Source organism: Phytophthora sojae (assembly GCF_000149755.1).
Source record: "Phytophthora sojae unplaced genomic scaffold PHYSOscaffold_14, whole genome shotgun sequence".
NCBI lineage: Eukaryota > Oomycota > Peronosporomycetes > Peronosporales > Peronosporaceae > Phytophthora > Phytophthora sojae.
The window spans coordinates 675,834-698,144 of NW_009258128.1; the positions used below are offsets into that span (position 1 = coordinate 675,834).

Sequence of the window (22,311 nt, forward strand, 5' to 3'; positions counted from 1 at the left end):
AGCAGCCACGAGCTCCCAAGAGCCTCGCTCCTGGTTTGCAATCCGCTCTACAGCAGGTTCGAGCGCAAACTTGTTGAATCGGTCTACGAGGTTCATTCGTACCGTCCCCAGCAGTCTAACCTCGCCGTCCGTAAATGCACTGATCGCGCGGGCGTAAGTATGCCGTGTATAGAAGTTGTCTGAAATCAGTAGGCGTCGACCACTGGGCGATCGGTACGTTCTTGTTTGGTGACCGGCCATAGCCTCCCACAGCGCTGTAGCTGATTTCGGCTCAATATTGATTTCTGGTAGCGATAGCGTGTTGTGCAGTGGCGTCCGGAGTGACGGGAACAGCTCTGTGTACCGTTCCGCAGGGGTAGACCGGGTAGCATTACCTGATCCATTGTCCCAAAGAGAGTGAACATACAGTGCGTCCCACCCAACCACCGCATAGAACCGAAGGCCGTATTTGTCTGGCTTTGAGGGCATATACGTCCGAGCTCGACTACGCGCTTTCGTGCGCACCGAAATCTCATCGAGGCTGCTAGCACCCATAGGCACCGCCGTCTCAGCGAAGCGCTTTTGGAAATGCTGCAGCAGCCATCTGCAGCGGCAAAGCGAGTCACGCACGGACTTGAATGTGACTGGTTCCGGCGCGTGAAATTGCAGTGCCTCCCAAATATGCTGAAAGCGGTCGCGTGTCATGGGCCGGCTGCCCGAGGAACCGGTCCGTAGACCAAAAGTCGGCGATGTCGTTGAGTGGGCACAAGCTCATCGCTATCTCGAGCCCCAGGTACGCATTGAGTTCGCTCTCGGTCAAAGGTTTCTTCCACGCAGCTTCTAACTTAGTCGAAGTCCACCCGCGGATGCTTTCGCTCAGTGTAGCCGTGACGAACAGCGAGAACAGCCCATACGAGCCGTGCTTCTCGTACGCTTTCCTTACTCTGGTGTCCATCGCCAAATGTAGACCAGTTTCTTGTTGAATTGAGGTGATGTATGCATTCTCATCGAGCGTCGCCGATGTTGGCGTCACTACAGGTCGATCGGGCGATGGTGCGCGCACTGGATCGGGACGCGAAGCGTCGTTGCTGCCGCGATCGAGCGGCAACTCGAACATCATGTCGTCGTCGGAGAAATCGCCGTCTTCCTCCATTGTTGGGCTACCATCGCCGTCATGGTATTGTTCGTCGTCGCTCTGAACCTCCCAGTCGCCGGTGATGTCGTCGTTCATCGCTCTGTGTTGGAGCCAGTAAGTCTGAGAATGGAAGAGAACCTGTCCGAGTCTTATATTGACAGCATCTGCTTGTTGATGTGCTCATGTATGGCTGTGGTACAGGTCGCCTTGGACCTGTTGGGTGACTCGACCAGCTTCTACCTAGCCCTCACAGCGTATTATAGCCAATTGCAACCCTGTATGAGCTGCCGTATAGGTCTGGCTGGACCCGTACGAAGGCTCGTAGCTAAAGGGTTAAACCAAATGACCAGCTTCAGTGAATAGATCGCTGCAAGATTATACGAATCCGTGCTTATTGCGTCTCATAACGAGCTCTGTCGCGAAGGAGAGGTGCAAATGTGTTCATATAGAGCTTGGCTCAAGATTAGCGAGCATATGTATTTTGCATACAAACATGCAGTATTGCCGCCCAAAACCACCGTATCGGCCTTTTTTGTCAAGTCCTGCGAGAGTTGATAGACCTAGCATATTTCCACCTCACATCTTGCCCAAGCGATATTTCTACTTTAGTTTAGGTTGTACCCGTACTGGCTTGGCTAGTTCTGCGGGATTTACGAAGATATCGAGGATGCCGTATTTGATCCCCCATACAAAATCCTATATAAAAGTACTGTCCCACAACTATGTGTCCCACAACTCTGGCAGAACGGATACTGTCCTTGTTCTTCAAGCCCACTGAAGGGGTCACGACTGGCTGTGAAGACGACGATGAAACTACATATACAGATTCTGTACATGCACTGTACTGCAGAACCGACTACCACGGCGGAGGATAACGCATTTGGAGATGCTGTGCGTGTGTCTTGCCGTGGTCATCATCTATTTCGATACAGAGAGCGCCATGTGCTTGTATACGCTGCGAGCGGTTAGACCTTAGATAGTGTAGCACACGCAGCAGCTGCCATCTTACGATTTGATCACGCGCTATTTGCGTGATGACCCCCTCGCTCGCGTTGGTGAAACTCTTGTGAAGAGGCCCGACCCACATCACTCCCATTTCCACCTCTTCGCCGACAACCGACGACTTCTCAAGGCCACACAAATGACAGACAGCGCGCTATATCCGCCCAACGGTCACTGGCTGAGTGACAACGTCATCGGCTCAGTGGTTCAGCGGAATCGATCTCTGGGCAAGAGGGAACGCGCCTACTACGCGGATCTCGGAGCCGGCTACGACGACAGCCTTGAGGACGCAACTTCTTCATTCGAGCCGAGCGCCCGTCGTTTCCAGATCCATGACTCGACGAGGGCGCAAGGGTACCGCGAAGATCTTCGTGACGACAGCCCTCCCAGTCCCAAGCGTCAAGCGCGAGCCGCTTCAACTACTAGAGGAGGGCGTTCAAGTGCGAGCAGTAGCCGTGACGATAGCCACAACTCAAACGAGCTCAACGCACTGGAACGCCACCGAGAGCGCCGCCGGCTCACGCAAGTTCGCTACAGGACCAAGCTGCGGAACCGCGGAGAAACCTTGGACGAGGAAGTTCAAGTTCTCCGTGACGAAGTGCGCAAGCTCGAGACTCAGCGCAAGAAAATTGCTCCCCGCCTGCACCCAAGCAAGACCCCTCTCAGTGTGGCGGCGGGATATTTCCGCCTCTTTCGCTACGCTCTGACGGCGTACGTGCCGTGTGCAGAGCGGTGCAGTGTTTCCGACTCGGAGAATGTGTACGAGTCGCACGTCCACCGAGAGTTCTTGCTCGCCACAATGACCCAGGACGTCGACGTTGATGGAGAACGCGGGGTGGAGGCGATTCTCGAGCGCTGGCGGTTCATCTCGCAGGTTCAGCCCAACTTTGAGATCCAGTCGGTCGGACTGGAGAGTGGCCCCGACGGCTCCATCGTGGCTACCACGAAGACGAAGATGGTCATGTGTCGAAGCACACTGGAAGCCATGTTCCCAAACCTGTTTAGATCGGACAGAGGTGAGTACATTGCGACGAAACTTCAGGGACAGCGCTTTGAGATCGCTGGGTCTATCTACTTCGAATGGGACAAGGAGAACGACCGCGTATCAAGCCTGCACCACAAGGCGGACGTGATCACGCCGATGCTTCGCTTCTTGGGTAACGTTGAGGACTTGGCATTGGTTTTCGACCCTGCCTCGGCCCACCTCAAGGGTAGATTGCTGCTCAGCCCGTCGGTGTAAGATGAAGAACCAACACTAACCATAGCGTTTCCGATGAATAGATACGCTTGCTGTAGTTTGAATCTCACGCGCAGCCAGATCGACAAATACGTTATGGTTTTCTGAGGAGGCTGCCTTCATGCACTTTGAGCTCATATAGCTCAGCACATCACTGTCGCTGATCACATCGTGCTGTGCTTTTCGTTTGAGCGGCGGTCACCATCAATAGGAGTATGAGATACACATCCTTGCAAAGACATAAAATACTTTGGTAGGCGACAAAACTTTTGGTATACCACGAACGGAAACTCCTGCATGGCGCAAAGATATGGGTGATTTTCCATTATACGGTATCTTCCTGTCTTCCTCGCATGACCCAACCCATTCTGTTGCCTGTCTGCGCTCTTCGGTTCTTTAGACCGTCTTCTATCAACCGGCGATGAGAAGGGCTTGTATGGCGCTCTTGGATGTCGGCGACACAGCGGACAACTGATCTCTAATCGCACCGTACTCTCGGTCCGGCAGCACGTTGACACCTCGACCGGGTCTATAGATATAGTACATCATTATTTGTATGCCACCCAGCACAACGCCAGCAGCGTTGAGCCCCGTGATAAAGTAGTCGCTATCAAGCAGACCCGTCGCAACCCACAGCGCCGAAGACGTGAAGATCATGACGCTGAGGTTGATCGGGATGGAGGAGGCCGACTTGGTCGTCACCACGTGCTTCAACGTGGCGAGTGGGGAGGTAAACATGCAGATGTTGATGACGACTGCGGCATATCCCACGACGTTACTCGCCTCGTAGTTCGTTTGGCCTGTAACCCGAGCAAGGACCAAGACGAAGTAGCAGTGGAGTACGGCTCCTCCCACGTACAGCTTGAACGCGTCCCTGCGCGTTTGTGCCGGGCTCCACTTGAAGTAGATGGCGTTGAACACAATCGCAGCGAGCTGGCCGACCGCCTGTGAGGCTGCCGTCGGGAAGATGCTGTTCAGCAAAATGCCATAGCACATCCTGTTGACAACGAACCAGTGTCAGTGACTATAAGGGTGATGGATAACTACATAGTTGCTTACCACAAGTGACAGTTGACGAGCATAGAGTGGAAGGAGCTCTCCGATGTTTCGACGACGATGGATAGTGTACATGTCCGGTCCTAGGCTGAGGTTGAGCATGACTTGGCCGAGAGCAGTCGCCACGTAGAGAAGAGTCAGCCAGCCACTCATGGTTATGTTTCGTCTTGTACAATTGGCCTCGATCCTCTTGAGAACCCGTAAAATGGGAATGTGTGAGATCGCTGTAGTGTGCACTTGCTAGCAGCGGTAGTTCGAAAAGCTTTTGAGCCATCCAAGCACCACGATTGGACGGACTCTGATTAGTCGAAATGTTGTCGGTAAACACTAGGCTTGGATGGGGATGCACTATCATTTTCACCAGCAGTACTTCCGTCACGGTTCGCTATCATTTGTCATACAGTAAGCAAGATCTTGGTATGATTACACGCAAACCTTCGGCTTCAACATCAGCGAAGTTTAGTTGCACTACGACACTATGAAACATTTATGTGTTTCAGTCAGTCATCCTCGCTTGAACAGCCGTGCATGTCATAGTCGCGGCAGCAACATTGGCCATTGCGGCTGGGTGTAGATGACATCTGGAGGAAGAATTTCAACATGGATCGCGAAAGGTTACTGGAATAATTCGCTCGTGTTTTCACTCTGAACATGAACACACCACGAAATTGAAACATCGAAAGTTAACCCCTTATTCACTTTTCATTGTGCCAGTGTGCACATTCTGCTATTACACTTACCTAAGTAAGTAAAATACAAGTGTTCTGGCATTCGAACCACAGGTCAGGTGTATCAGTCTACCGTTAATAACAACGTATGAATGGTACTTGTGTGTTTGCAAAATAGCCAGCAAATCGGGGAGCGTGAAAGGGGAAATAAAGCGCTAGAATTTGCAAGCGACTCAAATTCCTCAAGTGGGGACGTCGTCCAAAACTCTGTGGTCAGCATAGTTTTGGGGGTCGACCCCTAAAGCAACATGAGCGTAGCGACCGTGATGCTCCGCTGGTTTAATGAAAAATTAACGCAACCGCTAGCTCATGCAGAGTTGGTTTTCCGACCTATTGGGGTTGGTGCTGCGGGAGTCGCGTTCCGCGACCCACCAGCTTTTACATAGAGTGGCATAGTTGTGATGGGAGCGGAGGTGGGTCTTGCCAAATGGGCAGACCTTTGTCGGTGTGCTTGGCGAGCGCAGTCGGCACGGCACGGCGCAGCTCAAACCGAAAGTGACGATCGTGGACGTTTCTCGGTGTGCAGCGGCGGACGCTTGCCGTCGTCGACGCTCCGGCTGACGACTACACGGTCAAACTCTTGCGCCACGTTAAACCGGGTGCCCCCCCATGCAGGGGACGGGGGGGGGGCTAGGCTCGTAAGAGCGACAGGGATGACCGGTTGTGCTGCGAGCACCTCACTGCAGTAGCCATCGGCAACCACATAACGTTCTTGCTGGTGTGGACTAGCAGCCATCCATATTTCCAGCGTTCTAATGTAGCGTTTTGCGCGTCTCTGAGTGCTCTTCGAAAGCACTCGGATTTCTTTCGAAAAACACAAGTCGACGTTCGGACTTGGTTCCAGTATCCATGCGCCGTGCACGGGACTATGTGCCCCCTCGCCGCACTGGGGCTGAGTATGCCCACAAAAAAACACACGGAGTTCCGTGTAAAACACAAATACGCGGCAACCGAATGATGTATCGGACAGTGCAGCGATGGCTTCAACACACTTTCAAGCAACATCAAGATCGTACATAAGCGGAGGGGGCGACGACACAGGCAACATTCAGGTAATTTATGAAGTTTCTCGGATATTTATTATGGGAAGTGACACTGTACCCCATCAACAAATTTTTATACATGTATGCTACCCGATCCTCCCTTAGCTCTGAAATAAATTTCAGAAAACACAGAAGTATCAATACTGTAGTATTTAATACTTTATGATAATAGCACCGGTAATTAAAGTACTAACATAATATCATTATGGGATGATAGTGATATCAACGTTATCCATACTATTATTGATACTAATGTGGTGCTTTTGCTACAGTATTATGCATGCTGATAAACATATATGGCCTACCAGACAGTAGTTCTAGTGCGACTCGCACCATACTTTAAGAACGCGCACACTGTAATATACAGTATTGTGGCTTTCATCCAAATCGGGTGGTCCAAGATCCGCTATATGGGCCCGATTTGCTGGAGGGCTCCGATTTAGCAGGAGGGGCTGAGGGAAGCAAACTATATCTGGCCCGATTTGCGTCTGGGGGCTGCGAGTTGCGAAGCAGGGGCCAGAAATGCCGCTTTTCGCCGGCAAAAGGGACCGCCGCGAAAACATGTCTGGGGCCCTCTCAGATCGAGGTTGTAGCGGCCGTAGATGATCACACAGGTGATTTAGCTGACCATAGTGCTATGAAGTGGCTATATACAGTGTACTATTGTCCCCAATGTCTTGCAGTTCTAATGCGTCATGAGAGGTGAGGAGGTATGGCCACTGGCCATACCTCCTCACCTCACAAGCTGGCCATTGGCCAGCTTGGAATGCCTCCCCTCTGAGCCTTATGCTACTAACTCAGGCCAGATATAGCTAAATTGGACTAACCGATCATGTAGGAGCTCCATTTTATATAAATCGGACTCCGAGATAACACGTCAAATCGGGCGGCAAAATATTGGAAAACCACAATATGAATTGGATTCGTTTCTCCCGACCTCACGAGCAGTGCTACGCAATTGGCGATGACTTGCACGACGTCTTCAGTACATAAATCCCCCTCACCCCATCGTATGATGATGCACGAGCAATTTTCTCACAACTGAACCGTGTTCAGCAGTTCACTTTGCAACTTCACTCGTCGAGCGTCAGGTTGAGCCTGAAAATGCGGGTCATTTACGTTGTACTGCTATCGCTGGCCCTGGCAAGAATTGATTCTTACTCCCAAGCGCAGAGTGGCAACTACGGTATTTCCCATACCAATACTCTTTACTCAAGTTACGGCAAGGACAGGCAGGAAGCTCTTGAGGACTCAACCCACGGACGATGATTATTATGAAGCGAGGGCTGGGAAGATCTCTACATTTATTGCTCAGAAGGCCAATGCTCTCACCACGATGTCTGCACGTAAGAAACTCAAGGCTTCGCTGAAGAAGGGAGAATCGCTCGACGATGTTTTCCTGCGGCTGAAGCTCAACCAAGCAGGCGACAAGCTCTTGGAGAAGCCGCAGTTCCTTCTCTGGCTTAATTATGCCGACGAGCTAGCTTCCAAGACCGGAAAGGAAGTGTCGGCAATCACGACACTGACAACTCAGTACGGAGACATATCACTGGCGAAGTTACTGCAAGCAGATTCGAAGGTCGTGAAGACAAAAGAAATCGCGGTAAAACTCGAGCTCTCTCAGATGCAGAGGTGGTTAGCTGGTGGCAACACGGCTGACGACATTTTCAAGCTGCTTAAGCTGAACAGGGCGGGGGATGACCTGCTGAGCAGTCCTCTCTTCAACACTTGGACCAAGTACATGCAGTTATTTAACAGCGAAACCCAGTCAAGAAGGCGACGGTGTACGCAACACTGACGACTCACTATGGCGACGACGCTCTGGCTCGGATGGTCGAAGCGGCCAAGAAGGTGAAAGGCATGGCAGGTTTAGCGAAACGAATCGAGGCGACGCAAGCCCAGTATTGGCTGAGCAGGAAGCAGACTCCCGACGACGTCTTCAAGCTGCTGGGGCTGAACAGCGCCGGGGATGACGTTCTGGCGAATCCAGCTCTGAGCACTTGGACCAACTATTTGAACACTTTCCTCCGGAAGTACCCTGACGAGAAGTGGACAATGATCGGGACGCTTACGGGTTATTACGTCGACGAGGCTGTGGTTATGATGATCGATGCAGGAAAAAAAGTTGATGCGACAAGGAATATAGCCGCCAATCTGGAAGAAGCGCACATCCAGCAGTGGTTTAGTCACAGATAGACTCCATCGTCAACATGATACTCGCGGCGGAACAGGATCCGAGCTCTGCGAGTACTGCCAAACGCGTTACAAGCGTGCTGTTTAAGAACTGGATGGATCGACGCAACGCCGTATCAAACTCCTTTAGAGCGCTAAGACTCGACAAAGCCGGAGATCAACTGTTCCAGGACCCGCTGTTTGTGTACTGGATGAAGTTCTTGGACGAGTACAATCGGGTGTCTCCTCGCAAAAAGGCTTCAGCCCTGCCAATTTTGATGAGAACGTACACGGATGAAGAACTCGTGAAAATGCTCTTCGAGGCAGCCCAAAACCCGGCCACCAAGACAATTGCGACTGGGTTGAAGGGTCAAATGCTCAACGAGATTCTGAAATCTGGAAACAAATCGCTGTACACGCGCCTTACCACCCTCTCAATTGTGCAATAAGTGCTGCAACATATTAACTTGTAAGAACAATTCAGTCTCGGAGCCGTAGATATCAATCATCATTTTGATTGAATTCGACAACAGCTACATGTAGAGAATCAGTGAAGATTGCTTCATTTGTCCTTTTGCATCGTGTCACCCAAGTTACTCGAAATGTGTTTCCCAACGAAGTCCAGCCGCAATCCTCCCGTAGATTTGTCGCCGAACATACCTGAACGTTCCCCACTTCAAGCAAGCACCTCCCAGACGTCTACCCCCGATTCGGAAGTCGACTCGAGCTCGAATGAATTCCTCGAATTTGAAGGTACCGCCACGATTGGGTCAATCCCGGCACCCCGCTACCGATATAGTCTGTCAGTTCAGAGTGAACGACTGCGTATTTGGTTCGAGGACCTTGACAGCAAAAAAACAGTGGTAAGTATCGTCGCAATTTGACATACTCCATGAAGTAAAAACTGACTATGAGAACGTAGGTGCACAGGTAGGCTGAAACTCGAAGGCTTCGTCGATTTTACCAATGCGCTGCCTAACGCGACGGCTACAGATTATGTGAAGGTAAGCTTGAACCTCTACGATCATCAACCAAACATGACTCGTTGCTAACCCTTTTACTATTTATTGTAGTATTTCCACAAGATACTCAATAGTGCGGAGGAAAACGTGGATACCAGTTCGGTCTCCTTTATGCGGCACAAAGCGGATATGTTTCAACTGCAGCTGACGACGAAAGTCAACGTGATGCAGCAAACCTGCCTGGCGACCTACAAATTCACAATGGAGCCGATTTCGCTCGAGCGCATTGACGTGCTGGAATCCAAAATGCGCGACTTAGAGGAGGAAATTCCCGACCTTCGCGTCAAGGGCGCCACAATTGCTTCAATCCAGCGCTTCGACTGTAAACAGTTGAGTGAAGGATGTGTCAAAAGCAAGAAAACGATCGAGAAGCTAAGTGGTGATGCGGCTGAGCTGAGCACAACAGTCAAACTACTAAATGGCGTTGTTACATCTGAAGTGTCAGCTATCAAGAACTACAAACAAGCTTCGACAAGAGCGGAGTGATGATGAAAAAAGGATTCGGGGCCTACGCGAGGAAGTGAAAGCGCTGCGGCTTGCACAGGAGACGGTGGTTTCTTTGGACTTAATGGCAACGACTATCTTTTTTCACCCTTTTCATACAAGCCTTTCACATCTTTCTAACAAAAAATATGCGTCATTTAAGGTCGTGTCGATGTGAATTGCGGAAATACTCTCAAGCCGACGTTACCTCGTTCGAATCCGTCGTTGCTCTGGGGTTGACGCGAGCGTGAAAATTAAACCCAATACACTTGCATCCAGGCGGCCAAATGCACCCACTGCTCCTCCAGTATTCCATTCACTCTGAACTGCGCTAATCATCGCAGCTTTGGATTCTTTCGGGAGCTTTTCTTTCGTCACCAGGAGGAACTCGCCATCGAGCGCACTTAGCCGCTTTTTATCTTGATTATACAAATCTCCAGCGCTAACCAGAGGAGTCACATCCAGCTCGACCAACGTTTTTCTCATTCGTAGCGTATCGTCGGTCAAGCAAGTCGCCAAGGCAGATACATCGTTCACGCCACATATGTGAATAGTTTTGATAGGTCATCGACTCAGCGCGTAGTTGGGGGAAGACACATGAACGCTGCTGAACCTCAGCGCAAGTTTCTCCAGGCCGTTGCCAGCATACACAGATCAATATGGATCGTTGAACTCTCAAGCGCCAAAGTGCGAAGTCCTCTCCCAATCAAGTTCAGCAGTTGCACCAGCGCAGCCTCACTTTCGAGAATACATATAGTAAAGTTCAACGTGAGCGAGGTGAGCCTCTCGAACTGACTCGATGGGATAATTGGGCACTCCGTATCCGGGACAAAATTCACGCCACCAGCAATCTTTGTCGCGCAAATCCCAAACCCAGGGACAACCACATCCACCGAACCTCCCATAGTGGCCGGACAATACCGCCCTCGGCAACGCACGGCGTGCAGAATTTCAAGCTGGTTGCCATTTCTACCAAATAGTCGAACTCCTTCGTGAATGTCCACAAACCCAAACACTGCGGGACGATCTTGGTTTTGCGGTTGTGGGTATTTTCTCCGTAACACCTCCTCAATCATAACAACGTCTTCGTTGGTCAGGGACGTACAAACAGACGGGGACTTTCTTGACGCACATGGTGATCCGCAAAATACCGCATATGCCAACCAGACCCATTATTGGGCAGACCCCATTGCTCGATACCTTTCTTTGAATTCAATACTCAATCGGTCTGCATCCGTTGCCTTTGCCAACACCGAGCACAGCGAAGAATTCGCCCCAATGTCTTGCATGGTGCAAACGACGTCCAATCGAGATAAATACGCCCATTTATCAATCCTCTGGTGAGGGGTGTAAATAATGCACAGCTTTCCCGGTAGTCCCTTCACGGAGACATGGAAGTCAGATGAATGAACCCTGCCGATAGCTTCTAGCATCAGCGACGATCGTCGATAGAGCAGTCTTGCTCGCCGCTACTGTCGTCGTGGATGCGTTACGTGGAATATTCCTTCTTGTAAACTGGAATGTGCACAACAGCCTTGAGCGCACCCGCTTCAATGTACCGGGAGATCGCGTCATTTGAGAGTGTATGAGAGTGCTCCCATGCATTCAAACCCACGCGAAGCTGGATATCAAGCGGGACGTTAGCGTCGAAAAACACTCGCGCTGACAGCACTCTCAAATTCGGCGGCTCACAAAGTCGCTGACTCCCCGAGATCTGAAAGTCCGGGTAAATTGGGTATTCACATTCCCAACGCACTGTAGACAACTCACTCAAGTGTCTTCTGCTTGTTTCATCGATTCCCAATGCCCTCAACTTTTGTAAAGCCGCGTAAAACGCTCGAGAGTACTCCCACGGATCATCTGAACAGCCGAGTAAGCTTCCCCACGTGGATGGCAACTTAGCTGAGGAGAGGATATCTGCATGTGCGAACCAGAACTCCCACTTGGGGCGGCAGTAAAAGTCTGGATGAGACACAAACTCGTGCCGCTTCTTAGGCTCCATATAACTCTCCATCAACTTGATGAATGCGGCATTGTTGGTCATCGCGAGGGGAGAAAAGATCTCGACCGACTCGCGAAGGCGCTGCCACTGCACACGATCCCCATAGGAGACCTTGATCACGAACAAGACCCCCACTTGAGATGTATCTGGGTCCGAGGGAGTAAGCCATGATGCACGCAGGGCTGGAAACACAGATTCCGGCCCCCACCATTCAACCAGTTGGCGATAGAGGGCGGCATACCAAGGGGTCAGAAAGTGCCAGCTTGCATTCATGGTTTTAGCCTGTTGTAGTAGTCTCCACAACCAAAATTGGAAATATGGGCATGGTTCCGGTCCATCAAACTCAGTATGATTGACACTGTCAATCATTATTGTCTGAAAGATGGATAGAGATTGTGTTTGACTCCAATCTGCTCACTTATAAAGCATCGTAGTGGAGAATATTGCAGGCTCAAATGAATGCATCTTGGACCCTTGGTACACAGCTCTCTGTCGCCAACTGGTTAAATGGTGGGGGCAGGGGTCTCCGTTTCCGCGCCTACGGGCATCATGGCGTACTCCCCCAAATTGTGATTCATTTCAATACGAGGTCTTGTTCGTGTTCAGGCTCCCCTTGGACCCAGAAGATAGAGGCGATCCTGTGCAGTTACAGCGCCTACGTGAGTCGATCGAGCTCTTTTCTCTCCTCGCGATGACTGACAACGCCGTATTTGTCGAGTTGATGGAGAACTATATGGATTCTCAATCGCGCAATCAGTTTTGGTCTCCGTCTCGTACTCGCAAAAGCGCTTACTGCCAGCCTACCTGGGAGTTTTGGTTCGAAGGTACGCTGTCACATCGAGGCGTCACCTCCTCAATGAAGTCGCCCGTCACGTGGGGAAGCTTGCTGGGATTTCCGGACGATCCGTGGGAATATTCCCAAGCGTTTTGGGGGGCCTTACAACAGTTGGAAGCGCTGGGAATTGATGGAGCAAGCAGAAAGCGTTTGCTGGGTCCATCCACGGTGCGATGGGAGTGTGAGCTCCCGGGCTTTCAGATCTCGGGCCAGCAGACACTTTATGAACATCTGAATCCGGCCTTGCTGTCAGTGCGAGTGTTGTTCGACACTGCCGCCCCACTCAGACACACACCCAAATGGCGGGATGTCCCGGAACATTCAAGCAGATACGCTCGAGGCTATTGTGCACATTGCAAGTGTTTCTCCTAATGTCACCGAAATGACAGCGGCGGTGGGCCAGGCAGCCCTATCGTCACTAATTCAAGAAGCTATCGGCAAGGCTGATTCGTTTTATAACCATGTCGACATGAAGGGGGTTCCGAAATATCTGGGTGTGAACTACACTCCGTACGAGAAAGATGGAGAGCGGGAGTACTTATCCCGATTGGATGTGGTTGGCACTATGGAAGACATTGGAGCACATTCTTCACTGTGTTCGGCCGTGGCCGAGGCATCGTCGGCAGACCGTTTGAATATTGAATTCAGAGGGGAATTCGAGCAAACCACGGGGCCTATCCGGTGGGCGTGGTTGGTATATGCGCTATTTTGCGGTACTTCCGGTGCTTCAAGAGAGCCTGTAAGGATTCTTGCGTCCTTGACCAGTCAAGATATTATTATGATTCAAGAGGTTTTGCGGAGAAACCACCCACAACCGCTTCTGGAGCAGAACCTACATCGCCCCCCAGAGTATGGGTTTGTGGACATTCACGATGGAGCGCAACTATTCGGTAGAAATGGTATCCGATTGGAAATTACGCGTGGCGTGCGATACCGAGCGCTTTACTGCCCGGACACTACGGACGGTTCGGTGGATGTGGTTGTCCCTGGATTTGGAATGTGTACTACGAAGATTGAGGATGAAGTGAATTTTGTAAAGGACACGGTGTGCCCAATCCTTCCATTCGGCCAGCTCAAGAGTATCACCTCCCTTACGTTGGACCTTTTTCCTTTTGAAAGCGAAACCGTGCTGATACAGCTCCTGAGCTTGATTGGTGCTGAGCTTGATTGGGGGAGGACTTCGCAGACTCTCACTTAGGAGTCGAGAGAAGCAGGTGGATTTATGTATGCTGGCGACGGCCTGTCCGGAGTTGGAAGATCTCCGCTTGAGGCACTTTGGAGTGCGTGTGTCTCCACCGAACGACGCGTTGCGCCGATGGCCCATCATGACTATGTACGTGTATTGTTCAGAGGATCTGTCCGCGTTGGTGACGTGCTTGACGGACTCTACGCTACGAATGAGGCAAACGTTAGTAAGGTTGTATCAGAGGTCCGAAATAATAATTGCGATCCAATAAATAATTGGGTTTTGCAATACTCATTTTTATTAATCGAGATCAACGATTTCAATACAATACAGTATTGTACCAATTATTGACAATTAAAATGAAAAATGGTTGCACGGCGCCAAACATAGCAAAGTACGTCATAAAATGATAGTTCGGTCTGCATGCGCAACGATTGAGGTGTGATAAAAGCCATAATCGGCAATCAACATCTTTAGAAACCAATATGTACGCAAGTCAGAACATCAATGAAGTGAATCCCGCCGAACACATCACATCAGGGGACGGCAGCGGATGGCAATCCACTAGGGACTTGAGCTTAATGTTTTGATATAGTGATTACGCCTTTGAGGCAATTGTAGGAGAAAAAGCGAAGTGGGTCCGCGAAGCGGTTGATCATACAAAATGCTTAGTCTGTAACCTCATACCAGGTGCACACACTATGAAGTGTGTCTGTGTGAAGCTTGACTGGTCGTGATGCAGTGAACTCATTACCTGTGGCTCGCGTGGGTCACCGCCGCGACATGCTATCGAGGCCTTAAGGTGAAACCCTGGAATCCACTACACCAGCTTTACGATATATAGCAAGATCCAGATTTATCTCGCTCACGTATTACTGTTCAAGCATCCACCATGCAAAGATTATTAAAGCAACACCCCAAAAAGTGTGTCTAAACGACTCTGTAATCATATGACGCACAGAAAGTGGTTTATTTCTTCTGTAGAAATGCCTCAAATTGAAGAGCAGTATATTTATATTGCGGCAATTTTTATTATTTCTCCTTGCTGAATTGTAATTTTTATTACGGTCTGATCTCGTACTCAATTCAATATAGTACTGTATTTTCGGACCTGTGGTTCCGCATTATAACTCGCCTTCCAAGTGTGAAGACAAAAAGCGGTTCAGTGTTTTCAATGGCGAGTTCCTCCCGGTAACGAAGGAAAAGTTCCCAAAAGAGGCAAAAGCTGCGATGATCAGTGCAGTTGAGAGCGGATGGAACAGAAACGTATCAACTGGAGGAGCTGTTCGTGCATTGGGCCGCCTGGATGCGGCCCTGTTAATGATGATTTTCCATTTCGCGTCAACCCCGGAGCAACGACGGGTTCGCTTCGGATACTAAGTAAGGGAATGTCTCGTTGCCAGAAGCCGTGACAACCTCAAACAGGCCTGAAGTGCTGCTCAAAGAAGAAGCGCACACACATGACGCAGGCGGGAACAACGCTGCTGGGCACTAGATGTGACGGTTAAGAGAAGAAAAAGTGGCGTAGCAGTCCAGGAACATGGATTGATCGGGCACAATACGGTAATGCCGCAGAATTATAGTTGTTTAGGTCAATTTCCCCAAACAGCGTTGAAGTGTCACAGTAGGCCACGATGCGCTTTGAAGCTGGTGCGGACTATTGAATATTCAGTTGACCGTCTAGCGTAAGATAAGCCCCCTCGTTGCCAAACAAGCGTAACATGGGCGTCAGCTAGTCTGACTCACTACCCACGCTTAGCACCCGACCTTCCTCGTTATCCCAACCGAACACCGCAACTCCACTCGTCTCGGATCGCTGGCCCCGAAGCCTAGCAGCTAACTGTCTCCCGCGCTCGGACGTCTCCAACTTTGGGAACGCATGACGCAGTGTCGACTCACACAAAGCCATGTTCGTCTTCGTCTTGGCTACATTACAACCTCCGGGACCTTGCTCCACATTTGCAGCACGGATCTCGAAGCTTAGCTGCGAGAGGGAAATAAACCTCCCGTGCATGTACTCAAACACCGCATCCACGCCTCGTCCATTTCTCGACGAGCACATCCGGAGCCATCGTTTGCTGAAGAAACTCACGGTGGGCCCGAGACTCGTGCAATACTATAGTACATACATGTACTGACGTTGGGAGCAATGAAAGCCACTCGAATTGAATACTTCGAGGGTGCTTTCATAAACAAAAAGATGAGTAAAAGTAGCTTCGTCGGCAAAGTATTCCAACTTTGTTCTTTTTAAAAGCAATACGACACGTTCATATTCCAAGTTACCCAACTCCTTTTTTCCTCCTTCTTGACACCTGTGAGTCGAAGAGGTACCACCAGCACATACCCCTAGGCAATCGACCGCCACCGATTTATCGTTCGTCAACTTAGAGCGATCCGGAGGTGGCGTCTCCGTGCGTGTAGGAGGGGCTGGTGACCTTGCCGCCCTCGGCGATGAGGTACTCGGGTCGCTGCGGCTTGCCGTCGAAGAAGCGCTCGAGGATCTCCTTGGTGCCCGCGGCGTAGCGCGCCTGCGCGTCCAGCGTCGTGCCCGAGTAGTGCGGCGTCATGGCGTGGCGCGGCATGTTGCGCCACGGGTGGTCGGCGGGCGCCGGCTGCGGGAACCACACGTCTCCGGCGTATCCCTGGATGTGGCCGCTCTCGACGGCCTTGACGAGCGCGTCCCTGTCCACGATCTTGCCGCGCGCCGTGTTGACGAGGAACGCGCCCTTCTTCATCTTGCGGAGCATCTCGGCGTCGAAGAGGTTCTCCGTCTCCGGGTGCAGCGGGCAGTTGATGGTCACGACGTCGCACTCCTTGACCATGTCCTCGACCGTCGGGTGCCACTTGACGTTGAGCTCCTTCTCGACGTCGGCCGGCAGCCGCACCTTGTCCGTGTAGTGCAGCTTGACGTCGAAGGGCCGGAGGCGCCGCATGACGCGCAGCCCGATGCGGCCGGCGGCCACCGTGCCCACGTGCTTGGCCTCGAGGTCGTGCGCGTGGTTGGCGATGGCCGCGATGTCCCAGTGGCCGGCCACCACCTGCTGGTACGCGGGCATGTAGTTGCGCACGAGCGAGAGGATCATCATGACGACGTGCTCGGCCACGCTCACGACGTTGGAGCCCGTGACCTCGGCCACCGTGATGTTGCGGTCGCAGGCGGCCGCCAGGTCCACGTGGTCGGAGCCGACGCCGGCCGTGATGGCCAGCTTGAGCTTGGGCGCCTTGGCGATGCGCTCGCGCGTGATGTAGGCCGGCCAGAAGGGCTGCGAGATGACCACGTCGGCGTCGTGCAGGTGCCGCACGAACTCGGACTGGTCGCCGTCCTTGTCGGACGTGACCACGTACTCGTGGCCGCGCTCCTCGAGGAACTGGCGCAAGCCCAGCTCGTTCTCCACGCAGCCGAGGATGTCCGGGTTGCGCTTGCCGGCCTCGCCGCCCTCGTACAGCGCGCACACGACCTTCATGTGCTTGGGCGCGCTGGCGGTGAAGCTGCGCGTGGCCATGGCGGCGGCGGAGTGCGAGGCCAGGCGCGCGGTGATCTTGGTGGAGGCGAACATGCTGGGTGGGAGGAAGAGAGAAAGGCTGCTGGAGCTGGGGAGGCTTGCGATGCGTGGACTTGGGCGCAGGTTGCAGAATGACTCGGAAGTGCCGGCGGTTGACACGCTAACGGAGCTATTGGAACTGCTGGACCAAGTTGAAGTGGTGAGTAGCCAGCTGTGACGCCAGCCAATGAGAAGTGGTGGCGGCACGCATTGACGAGCTCGCGGCATAAACCTCTACCGGCCTTGGGCCGACAGTGTACCGCCGAAAAAGCTGGCAGTAAGCTCTTCAACGAGCAGGGTTCGAAAGGGAAAGCGTGCACTCGATTCGATGCTGTAGTTGACGTTTAAATGTCTGACGTTGTGTTCATTATTCCATTCAAGCAGTTTACACCATGGAGAAGTACCTTTCCATCATCGTATGGTGCAGCGTTTGGATCCATCGCTCCGTGTTCTCTCGCATTTCGTGCCATCCGGAGTGCGGAATGTCGTACTGTGGATGGTGCACCTTGCTGTGCACCCAGCGAGTCACTCGCTTCCTCGTTGCCGCTTCCTGAGCTGCTCATAGCCTTCGTTCCACTCATGCGTTGCTGGATCGGGTAGGAAGTGAGTTCGAGAACAGCGCTGAAGTCTCGACGGATGCGCTCGTGCGGGTGATACGGATTCCTGGCGTCCTCGTCAACGAAGTCAGCGACGAACAGTCCGTAGCCGTGTTCATGACCCGGTTCGCTTCCGCCTTCCTCGTAGTGCGAGAAGTAGACGGTGTTCGACTCCATCCGCAGTCCACCCATTGTCGTCGATATCAGGCGATTTTGCGTGACCCCAGGGGCCAAGTTGTCGTCGTCCTCGCGGATGGTGACGTTGCCGAGCTTCTCCGACACGCAGATTTCGATGCTGCTGAAGTAGCAGAGAAGGATGTCGAACACTTTCTTGACATTGTTCTCGAACTGCGTTCTCGAGAAGTACGTGGCGTAGAAATCGCCGTTGGGCGCCTCGTAGCCGTGATCCTCTCGTATAGGTTTGCAGGGATCGATTCGAGGACAGCGATCTCTCAGAAAATTAGCTCCCATTTGCAGAGCGTGCATCTTCATCGCTGCTAACGTAGCACGTCGTGACTCGCTATCCTTCGTCAGACGGATTTCGCTGTGGATTGGACTGCCCACGCGGATACTCTGCAGCACAAAGAGCACGTACCGTTAGTGAACAAGGTTGCTGAGACTGCACCATACAAGTGCATAGTAGTCATGCTTACGAAGAGAGCGTACTCCGACATGAGCGCATGGAACTGCGTCACCTCGAGCTGCTGCTTCTGAATCGCGCGTCGAAGCACCCTATCGGCGACGGCTACCTCCGTTGGGGTTTCGCTTCTTGTACAAGGCTTCATCGCTCGAGCGTTCAGCTCCTCCATACGACTATGCAGTCCTGCCAACTCCTTCAAAAGGTTCGCGATCTCTTCCTGCATCGTTTTCATCGACACACAGCACATTCGCTTTTAAGACCCCTTACACTTACCAAAACATTTCCATAGGCGCTCCTACCTTGCGAATGTCGATCGTGGACTTCCGGAACTTGCGCTTGGCTCGCTTCTTCGGCGTTTGGGGCGGTGCATCGCTGGTCTCCTGGATTTGGCGCTTGTGCCCGCCCTGCCACTGCCCGCTTTGGTTCGCACTTGCAATTTCTTGAGCTTTGGCGATCGACGGCAGCTTGTTATGCACTTGGGGCGTCACGGTCGCCTCAAACTCGCTTTCGGACGCGTCTGAGTCGTTCATGGCCGCCAGCCAGCGCGTGGCGGCTCGTGTGACGGAGTCGTGCGTAGGTGACGCCGAACCGGACCCAATGGTGGCCGACCTGCAGCTCCCGCGCGTGGCACTCATTGCAAGTAGCAGTCGGGCGTCGTGGGTGGGGCTGGTGTCCCCTGTATTAGTCGCAGCGACCAGCGCTCCGGACGCTTCAGTAGTGAGCTCATAGCAGCGCCAAAGATGTGCTGCTTGGTGTGCCGACATGGCGGTACATTGGCGGTACATGGCGGCACAGAGAATAATAGGATGATGCGTCAAGTGCGATGGGCAAAGCTTCACTTCAAGCAGCTCCTCCAATCAAACGAGGGCTACGGCGACTGGAGTTTGAACTCTCAGCTTGGACTTGGGACGCGCGAACCAGCGGCCAATTGCCGCCGATTGCCAAGTAGACAGCGATCGGATCTTGTTGACTGCTATAATATGCCTACCCTCCACTTTATGATCCTAAGAACTAGGAGCCCTCATCGTATGCGAAGTGCTACTTGACTCTGACTATAGGCACCCAACAAGTTTCAAGTTTCCTGCTTCTACAGTACGGGTCAGAATTCGTTGACTGCCAAGCCCATGTTCAAGATAACTTCGGCACACTGCCAGTCGACAATGCGTTGCTTGCCGGCGGTTTGAACTGCTGCAGACAGAGTACAAAGTAAGACAACTGCCCGTCGGCCACGAACTGTCGGTAAAATGTCGGTAGAGCAATAATCATTTAAGTAATCACGGGCTCTGATTGGCTGAATCCTCTCCGGCTACCTTGCAAATCACCGGACGAGCTGGGCCTCACTTCAACTTGGACAAATCTAAAGCAGTCATTTCGTGCCGGCGGCATTGCTCTAAGCCTTGTCTACGGTAGTCGTCGCAGCTTTCTGGTCATGGCGCTGCCATCGCTCCGTTAGCGTGTCAACCGCCGGCACTTCCGAGTCATTCTGCAACCTGCGCCCAAGTCCACGCATCGCAAGCCTCCCCAGCTCCAGCAGCCTTTCTCTCTTCCTCCCACCCAGCATGTTCGCCTCCACCAAGATCACCGCGCGCCTGGCCTCGCACTCCGCCGCCGCCATGGCCACGCGCAGCTTCACCGCCAGCGCGCCCAAGCACATGAAGGTCGTGTGCGCGCTGTACGAGGGCGGCGAGGCCGGCAAGCGCAACCCGGACATCCTCGGCTGCGTGGAGAACGAGCTGGGCTTGCGCCAGTTCCTCGAGGAGCGCGGCCACGAGTACGTGGTCACGTCCGACAAGGACGGCGACCAGTCCGAGTTCGTGCGGCACCTGCACGACGCCGACGTGGTCATCTCGCAGCCCTTCTGGCCGGCCTACATCACGCGCGAGCGCATCGCCAAGGCGCCCAAGCTCAAGCTGGCCATCACGGCCGGCGTCGGCTCCGACCACGTGGACCTGGCGGCCGCCTGCGACCGCAACATCACGGTGGCCGAGGTCACGGGCTCCAACGTCGTGAGCGTGGCCGAGCACGTCGTCATGATGATCCTCTCGCTCGTGCGCAACTACATGCCCGCGTACCAGCAGGTGGTGGCCGGCCACTGGGACATCGCGGCCATCGCCAACCACGCGCACGACCTCGAGGCCAAGCACGTGGGCACGGTGGCCGCCGGCCGCATCGGGCTGCGCGTCATGCGGCGCCTCCGGCCCTTCGACGTCAAGCTGCACTACACGGACAAGGTGCGGCTGCCGGCCGACGTCGAGAAGGAGCTCAACGTCAAGTGGCACCCGACGGTCGAGGACATGGTCAAGGAGTGCGACGTCGTGACCATCAACTGCCCGCTGCACCCGGAGACGGAGAACCTCTTCGACGCCGAGATGCTCCGCAAGATGAAGAAGGGCGCGTTCCTCGTCAACACGGCGCGCGGCAAGATCGTGGACAGGGACGCGCTCGTCAAGGCCGTCGAGAGCGGCCACATCCAGGGATACGCCGGAGACGTGTGGTTCCCGCAGCCGGCGCCCGCCGACCACCCGTGGCGCAACATGCCGCGCCACGCCATGACGCCGCACTACTCGGGCACGACGCTGGACGCGCAGGCGCGCTACGCCGCGGGCACCAAGGAGATCCTCGAGCGCTTCTTCGATGGCAAGCCGCAGCGACCCGAGTACCTCATCGCCGAGGGCGGCAAGGTCACCAGCCCCTCCTACACGCACGGAGACGCCACCTCCGGATCGCTCTAAGTTGACGAACGATAAATCGGTGGCGGTCGATTGCCTAGGGGTATGTGCTGGTGGTACCTCTTCGACTCACAGGTGTCAAGTGGCACGATGCGCAGGCGAGTGTTGGTAGGAGGAAGAGCTTAGTGAGCAGGAAGGCGACGCTAGGAACACACGTGCTTCCCACTGAACAACTTTGGGATTGAGGAGGGAAAACCTCGAAGGTGCCAACCCCCCCCCTCTGTGTTAGCTGCAAACTAGTAGTTGAACTACTAGCGACTCCTTGAGCCCGTTGGCGTATAGTAGTTTCAAACTACAACGGGCTCAAGGAGTCGCGTCCCGTATACTCACAACCACAGTTTCAAACTACTATACGCCAACGGGCTCAAGGAGTCGCGTCCCGTATACTCACAACCAAAGGCAACCTTGGGTGTCCCAGGTGTATACTGTATAGTCAGGCACGCTGGGGCGGAGCCAGAGTCATTACCTTCTTCACACTCCCACTTCGTGGCACTGGCGACGGCCATGGCTGCTTGCTGCTCATGCCGGATTGCCTTCACATTCAGGAGCGGTCGCAGCTTCTTGAATTGCGTGGGCCCAAGAGGCTTCGTCAATATGTCTGCAATCATCTCCTCAGACGGGCAATACTCGATAGTAAACTCATCTCTATCCACGTAGTCACGGATCTTGTGGTACTTCAGATCAATTCCTTTGACCGTGTAGTCCCCAGTGTTTGCCGTAATTACAGCGATAGCAGCTTGATTGTCGTCGTAGAGAATCGTCTTCTTGCGGTGGAATCCAAGCTTCTTACAGAGATTGTGAGTCCACAGTATCATAGTTGCACACTCTGCTGCAGCAACAAATTCCGAGCTGCATGTGTCATCTGTAATGAGTCGCTGTTTGTGGCTCGAGTATGCGTAGGTGCATCCCTCCATCTGCAGCACG

The 22,311-nt window shown here is 53.0% G+C and overlaps 11 protein-coding genes across 11 annotated transcripts; 4 read left to right on the forward strand and 7 right to left on the reverse strand.

The window, feature by feature from the left end:
- Positions 1-171: 171 nt before the first annotated feature.
- Positions 172-510, reverse strand: PHYSODRAFT_421249 (hypothetical protein; the record flags this gene model as incomplete). Its single annotated transcript, XM_009539877.1, has 1 exon — positions 172-510. A coding segment is annotated over one exon (339 nt), but the record flags the coding sequence as incomplete, so codon positions are not given.
- A 91-nt stretch (positions 511-601) lies between these two features.
- On the reverse strand, positions 602-1,096 carry PHYSODRAFT_532198 (hypothetical protein; the record flags this gene model as incomplete). The annotated part of the gene is made up of 1 exon (XM_009539878.1): positions 602-1,096. The coding sequence occupies one exon, from the start codon at positions 1,094-1,096 to the stop codon at positions 602-604; it is 495 nt and encodes a 164-aa protein (XP_009538173.1).
- A 1,507-nt stretch (positions 1,097-2,603) lies between these two features.
- On the forward strand, positions 2,604-3,311 carry PHYSODRAFT_368976 (hypothetical protein; the record flags this gene model as incomplete). Its single annotated transcript, XM_009539879.1, has 1 exon — positions 2,604-3,311. A coding segment is annotated over one exon (708 nt), but the record flags the coding sequence as incomplete, so codon positions are not given.
- A 453-nt stretch (positions 3,312-3,764) lies between these two features.
- On the reverse strand, positions 3,765-4,562 carry PHYSODRAFT_319763 (hypothetical protein; the record flags this gene model as incomplete). Its single annotated transcript, XM_009539880.1, has 2 exons — positions 3,765-4,350; positions 4,423-4,562. The coding sequence occupies 2 exons, from the start codon at positions 4,560-4,562 to the stop codon at positions 3,765-3,767; spliced, it is 726 nt and encodes a 241-aa protein (XP_009538175.1).
- Positions 4,563-7,516: 2,954 nt separating this feature from the next.
- PHYSODRAFT_341552 (hypothetical protein) lies at positions 7,517-9,860 on the forward strand (the record flags this gene model as incomplete). The annotated part of the gene is made up of 5 exons (XM_009539881.1): positions 7,517-7,892; positions 7,949-8,277; positions 8,412-8,764; positions 9,287-9,356; positions 9,426-9,860. 5 exons carry the CDS (start codon positions 7,517-7,519, stop codon positions 9,858-9,860), a joined length of 1,563 nt encoding a protein of 520 aa, XP_009538176.1.
- Positions 9,861-11,346: 1,486 nt separating this feature from the next.
- PHYSODRAFT_307270 (hypothetical protein) lies at positions 11,347-12,228 on the reverse strand (the record flags this gene model as incomplete). Its single annotated transcript, XM_009539882.1, has 1 exon — positions 11,347-12,228. One exon carries the CDS (start codon positions 12,226-12,228, stop codon positions 11,347-11,349), a length of 882 nt encoding a protein of 293 aa, XP_009538177.1.
- Positions 12,229-12,550: 322 nt separating this feature from the next.
- On the forward strand, positions 12,551-13,892 carry PHYSODRAFT_307271 (hypothetical protein; the record flags this gene model as incomplete). Its single annotated transcript, XM_009539883.1, has 2 exons — positions 12,551-12,875; positions 12,982-13,892. 2 exons carry the CDS (start codon positions 12,551-12,553, stop codon positions 13,890-13,892), a joined length of 1,236 nt encoding a protein of 411 aa, XP_009538178.1.
- Positions 13,893-15,612: 1,720 nt separating this feature from the next.
- On the reverse strand, positions 15,613-15,894 carry PHYSODRAFT_531096 (hypothetical protein; the record flags this gene model as incomplete). The annotated part of the gene is made up of 1 exon (XM_009539884.1): positions 15,613-15,894. The coding sequence occupies one exon, from the start codon at positions 15,892-15,894 to the stop codon at positions 15,613-15,615; it is 282 nt and encodes a 93-aa protein (XP_009538179.1).
- A 370-nt stretch (positions 15,895-16,264) lies between these two features.
- PHYSODRAFT_341553 (hypothetical protein) lies at positions 16,265-17,437 on the reverse strand (the record flags this gene model as incomplete). The annotated part of the gene is made up of 1 exon (XM_009539885.1): positions 16,265-17,437. The coding sequence occupies one exon, from the start codon at positions 17,435-17,437 to the stop codon at positions 16,265-16,267; it is 1,173 nt and encodes a 390-aa protein (XP_009538180.1).
- Positions 17,438-17,807: 370 nt separating this feature from the next.
- Positions 17,808-19,293, reverse strand: PHYSODRAFT_319765 (hypothetical protein; the record flags this gene model as incomplete). Its single annotated transcript, XM_009539886.1, has 4 exons — positions 17,808-17,950; positions 18,000-18,591; positions 18,672-18,875; positions 18,958-19,293. The coding sequence occupies 4 exons, from the start codon at positions 19,291-19,293 to the stop codon at positions 17,808-17,810; spliced, it is 1,275 nt and encodes a 424-aa protein (XP_009538181.1).
- A 609-nt stretch (positions 19,294-19,902) lies between these two features.
- On the forward strand, positions 19,903-21,390 carry PHYSODRAFT_307273 (hypothetical protein; the record flags this gene model as incomplete). The annotated part of the gene is made up of 2 exons (XM_009539887.1): positions 19,903-19,908; positions 20,512-21,390. 2 exons carry the CDS (start codon positions 19,903-19,905, stop codon positions 21,388-21,390), a joined length of 885 nt encoding a protein of 294 aa, XP_009538182.1.
- Positions 21,391-22,311: the final 921 nt, after the last annotated feature.